Here is a 6,152-nt window from a genome sequence, read left to right as displayed (position 1 = left end):
TTACAGCAAAAGGGCTACACAGAAGAAATGACAAAACAAATGCAATGAGTTCTCTCTGTAGTCAAATAGATATACGAGTTTTAGTTTGAAAGACGAGTATTGTGATCTAAAATGAAGTTCATTCATCAACTCAATTTATAAAACACCTGTATATATTTAATTCTATATTTATAGGGCAATAAAATGCATTTATCTAACTAGACCTGGTTCAGGAATACTCATCAAAGGTCTCCAATGAGGAAATGTCCTGGCGGCAAAAAGGAAGGATCATTGCGAAAATTGGATAGAACTGTGATTGGTCTTGAATTCAAACAGGCTTCTATTTGTGCTATGACTGTGTTGAGATGTTCAAATGTCAGAACCGTGTAACCTACTATTCTCATTAAATGAAACTTAAATGACTTCACTGCACTTTCCCAAATTCCTGCTCTAGATGGAACGAAAAGCCATGTAAATCTTCGAAAAGCTGCTAAAAATGCTTGGCTACTCAAATCACACAAGAATTCTATGTTAATCGCTTTGGTTGCTAAGCACACGAATATTACGACATACGCCTTTGTCACTTTACAAGATCTAGTTCCTTGCTTAATCATTATGGGACGGGCGAAATCAATCCCTACGTGAATAAATGCTCGAGCTGGCTGTACTCGTGCTGATTGTAATTGACCCATGAGTTGTTCTGAGGCTGACGTTTTCAATTTGAAGCAAACTAGACACCGATGAATGAAAGATCGAACGACTTGTTTAGCTCGTGGGATCCAATATATTTGCCTTAACGATGAAATCAATAGCTGCGGTCCAGCATGTAACAATTCCAGCATGTAACTATGTTCAGCTTAAATTATCGATATGGTGAAATGCTCCTTAGGTGTAAGATTATCTGATGTCTGCTATAATACGGTAAATCGGAGTTTTTTAGATGTCCTCCCACTCGTAGCAACTGTTCATTATCTATAAATGGATACAAAGATTTAAGTTCACTTTGGGATGAAACTTGACCTGACGAAGCTAAAAGCTTGAATTCTTGCGAATAACTGACCTGTTGGATTAGCTTAATGCATTGTTGTAAAGTATCAGTAGTTTCAGTAGTGGAAATAGTTCCTACTTTATTTTCGTTGTGATTTTACAATTGTAAAGAAAACAACACAAACAAATTACTCACAATAGTTTCCACAATGATGACAATTTTTCCACAGAGCTTAAGTTACCCTGATAACTGGCTAAAGGTATACTCGTTACTTTCTTTTCTTCTGGAACAGTTTCGTCTACCACTTCTCATTCTTCTTGCCATGCGGTTGATTCAAGCCATGCAGGCCAATGCCACCAAATATCTGCTTCCTTCTATTATTTCGGATCCATTCCCCGTGTAATAATGTCGGCTGGGTTATCCATTGGCGACACATGATATCACTGGTTGACTGAAGTGAGCTCCTGTATCTCTGCAACTCTATTTGCCACAAACTCCTTCCATCTGGCAGCTGGAGATGATATCGATGCAAACACTATTTTTGAATCTGTCCAGAACTAAGTAATATCCACTGAAATGTTTAATATCGGAATTATTTTGTAATACAACCTGCTCAAAAGTACTGCCACACGAAGTTGAATTCTTGGTAAAGTTACCTTTTTAATGGGAGCTATTCTCGATTTAGAATCCAGAAGCTTAACAGTAGTTTTGCCTGAAATTTCCACAATGTTAACATAAATGCAGCATCCGTAAACAAGTTGAGTGCTGTCAGCAAACTCAAGTATCTCGACATGAACATACTTCTTCAATATTACATATCTATCAATTTGTATTTCGTTAACACTTGAAAGATGACGACACATGTCTAACTATTGCTGAGAGAGCTCTAATGATATTTCATATTCCCAATTGATATTAAGCATCCACATTTGTTCTGAGAAAACCTCGAATGCAGTAACTACAGGCTTATAAGTCCTAAATGATCAAATATTGTTGCTATGGCTGAAGTCACTTAACGTTTGGTTTGTGTGTCAGTCGTTAGACATTGTTTAACTGGGTTGCCCGTGATCAGAAGCTTATCTGGTGCAGGATTCCACGATAAACCTAACGTTGAAACACCTGACTCGGACTCAAATTCAAATGGTAAGGGTATTTTCCTATGTTGTTGCACTGCTTCCAACAATGCTGGCTCTTTCGAGCATTATTTTCTTTAATTAAAACCACCGTTTTGCAATAATTCAATAACTTTCTTCTGAAGTTTTAACGCCTGTTCAACGTTATGGCATCCTGAGCTTACATCATCCATATTTAAATTCACGTTCTAGTACTGTCGCTGCTTGAGAATATTTACTTCTTTCTGCTTCCGCTAACTTTCGAAGACACGCCGTCGCCAAATATGGTGATGATGCTTCACCATATCTGGCCCGCTGCAAATCATAAATCTTGACTGAGTTCACTGATAAATATTTCCAGAGAATTCTTTGATATCATCTGCATGAACGTTAATAATTCGATACATTGATGGAATATCCGTCGTAAAAGGAAGAGAAAAGGTTCGAAATCTCATGATAATTGAATGCAAATCTTGCTAGATTCTTGGTTCTGTCATAAGTGTATCGTTTAATGAAACCCCTGTTGAAGTCTTTGCATAAGTGTCAAAAACCACTCTTAGCTTTGTTGTGGTACTGTATGTTTTCAATACTGCGTAATGTGGCAGATAACATTTCATAGCACTATTTTCGTGTTCTTCTTTCACTGGTTTATATGACCTAATTCTTCGTATTTACTCATAAAGTTACTGTACCGCTCGTTAATTTCTGGATACTGTTGAAACCATCTTTCCAGCTGGTAAAATCTACGAAGTGCTACATTGTATGATTCTCCTAATGATTTATGGCTAGCTTTAATTGACAGAAATACAACGAATCGACCAGTACTTTCTCTGGTAGTGTTTTCCTCAAAGTGTCGTTCACATTGCCTTTTTTCCTGAGTCGTGACTGATGAATGAATAGTTTCGAGCTCCCAAGATTTCTGTAACTGTCTATCAAGACTACTTTCTTGTATAAACAATGACACTTGCGGTACACTAATATTTCTTGTTGTAGGCACTTTACCCGTCAAAATGTACCCATATTCAGTCTCTTGTACTACTGGATAATTCCCTGCTCTAGTTAGTTTATGCGATCGGCAAATGTCCAAAAAACACTTCCGCGCCTAACGAAATGTCAATAGTACCTGGCTGGTTAGGATCTGCATACACTAGTTCCAATCTACGTCGGCAAGTTCGAATCAGCATCACCTATTGGCCTATTTGGAATGTTATCCGTTACTTTGAGCAAGCCTAAACAGTTTATTTCAATTGCAAATTCACGTATTCTTGATTCTATATGTACATTTACACAATGCTTTGTTTCACTAATCACACGATTAATACCCTGAATTGGAACTCTGTGTTTACTTTTAGGTAAACGCAAACCTTTCAACTAAATCTTCAGTTACAAAATTAGTTTGACTAGCAGAATCTAATAATACTTTACATGGATGTAATTTACCATTTGCATCTCGTACATTTACTATAGCAGTAGATAACATAACAGTAACATTTGGTCTTCCCTTGAAAATGCAGTAAGAAAATTGTTACATATTTTCTTTATTCGTAGTAGTATAAGTTGAAATTTTCTTGATTGTGAATTAGCAACACTGGTTTTTTCATCTGCGTTTGACATTACGTCATAATCCACCAAGGTATTATGCCTTTTGGAACAGCGTTTACAGCCATCTGATCTGCACGTCATTACTTTACATTATTTTTTGAGCCAGTTGAAACACAATAAATTATCTCGAAAGTAATCTTGTCTTTCTCTTGCTTCAGCATTTAAAAATGTAGAACATTTAAACAACTGATGTATTAGTTTTTGTTTAGAAAAGTTACAGAGACTGAGTTGTTGCCACGTATGATTTGGCTTTTTTTTTTGTTTCGGTTCAGCACTCTGTCTATTTTTATCGCCCCTTGACTTTGGCACTACTTCCTGCGATGGCGTATTTTTTTATAGTTTCAAATACTTGACACCTAGTTCCAAGAAAGCAAAAAACTCTGATAAGGGAGGTAAAGAATGACCTGTGATTTGTAACTCGCACGCACAGCCAGTATTCCTGTCTAATTGTGAATTGAAATGTTCAACTAACAAACCATCTTCTATTGGTGTCTACAAATCTGAGACTTGTAATGCATTCAAGTTACTAGTAGCTGTATTAATAAATTCCCTTACTTCTGATGTGGTTTTCTTTGTGATACATTTAATGTGTAACAAATTACGACATGAGTAGCTGCAATCAAACGCTTATACTCATAAATGTCTTTCAATAATTGCCATGCAATTTTGTAATTAACTTCTGTAACTTGCAGATTCGCTATTAAATCATACGTCTCCCCTCTCAATGCACTCCTAAGGTAATGAAAGGTTTGTAACACTGACACGTTATCGTTATTATGAATCATAACTTTGAAATTGTCTGCAAATGGAGACCAATTTTCGTATCGTCCTTCAAATGATGACAATTCTACACGAGGCAATTTTAATTGATCATTTGACATCTGATTCTCATTTTTCGAAGAATTGTTTGAAAGAGATTCCTCGCCACGGTGAATAACAAAATCTTCTATTTCCGCTAATACATCATAGTAACTGGTTTCAAACTCCTCCCTATATGCGTCGTCCTCTGGCTATACGTAATTTATTTTAACCGTGATTGTACTGCATCGAATTTTTTATACAACTCAATCATTGCAGTTTTACGTACTTTCACCTGACTAATAGAGTTGTTGAATTAATACTACTCATTTAGTTTTGAATTCTTGTCAGTTGACTTGCACACAGTACGTTGTTTCACTAACTTGCTTCTGTCTGAGTCCTCCTTCTTGCAAAATATTGTAAATCCCCACTAACACTAAGGAACACGAGTCCACACACAAGTTCACAATGGTGAACGTGTTCTCACTTATGTCTATATCCGCAACTTACACTCACATAGTTTTCAGAAGAATTAATAAATGTTGGTGCACACATAAACAGAATTAAACAATAGCAATGCAACAATTGTTCACATACACATTCACAGTTTGTTTCACCACGCTAGTTCACTGTAATCCTTTTCGGAGGACCTATGTTTCTTTCTGTTGATGAATAAGTGTACACAAAAACAACTTAATTGTGATAAATGAATAAATGTTTATTTACACTAACTACACAACAAGTGAAACAATGATAATGTACTGTTAAATTGTCTTTTTCACGAATTCCGGTTCACGGACGGTTTTGTATAGCTCTCATGGCGCTCACCTTGGTGACACTTACGCACACACACACACACACACACACACACACACACACACACACACACACACACACACACGCACGCACACATACACACACACTCAATGTTTTCAAAACAAAAGAGATACATTACGCAAATGTAATAACAATGATACAAACTCACTATAAATGTCTCTACAGGTACCAGGTTTCACCTTTCTTGTAATTGTTAGAAAAATGTGTTTTCATCAAACCTTGTATTGGACTTAGCGTAAAAGCAGTCCTTGTTAAATTCTTCAAGGAAAAAGGTATTAACATTTTTATTCTCTGTAGCAGACGTTAAAGAATCCTTGAAGATCTAACGTAGAAAACTATAAATGCAAATACATGAAAACACACAAAAAAAATCAATCTAAGAAAACGAAATGGATATGACTGTCACTTCTATTTCTTCAGTAAGAGAAGCTAGTTCATACAGATAGGAAAGGAGAGAGAAAGGCATTCTTTCACCTGGAAGATGAGTACCCGGTTTTAGCTCTACTTTCCCCTTCTATTTGCTTGAAAAATTTAGAAGAAAAGAAAAACCAAAATATTTCGTTTTTCATAGTAAACATACAATCTAGTACAGATTATCTATCTTTTGAAACAGTTGTGAAACTTAATTATCTGGTATTTCTCCTTTTCTTGTAGCTTATGATTTCATACAGAAAAAGGTATTGCTCTTATCATCTAATATAATTCGCATAATAATGTAATAAACGAAGCGGATACGTTACCGGTAACTTTCACAAAAGTTCTCGTTATCTCACTTGGCTATACTGTCATATTTGATGAAAATAACACTTTCACAAGCTGTATACCTTTATTATTAT

General features: G+C 35.8%; 1 protein-coding gene across 1 annotated transcript; it reads right to left on the bottom strand.

Annotated features, from left to right (window-relative positions):
* Positions 1-221: 221 nt before the first annotated feature.
* On the bottom strand, positions 222-821 carry LOC145675215 (uncharacterized). The gene has a single exon (XM_081745596.1). It carries the CDS (start codon positions 819-821, stop codon positions 222-224), a length of 600 nt encoding a protein of 199 aa, XP_081601722.1.
* Between the last annotated feature and the right edge of the window lie 5,331 nt (positions 822-6,152).

The sequence above is a fragment of the Thermobia domestica genome, chromosome 18 (genome assembly GCF_964235325.1).
Source record: "Thermobia domestica chromosome 18, izTheDome1.hap1.1, whole genome shotgun sequence".
Taxonomy (NCBI): Eukaryota; Metazoa; Arthropoda; class Insecta; order Zygentoma; family Lepismatidae; genus Thermobia; species Thermobia domestica.
The sequence above is the reverse complement of the archived record's forward strand: the minus strand, read 5'-3'. Positions and strand labels throughout refer to the sequence as shown.

Coding starts and splice junctions, on each gene's coding strand:
- LOC145675215 (XM_081745596.1), bottom strand. CDS start 821: ATGCTGGAATTGTTACATGCTGGACCGCAGCTATTGATTTCATCGTTA.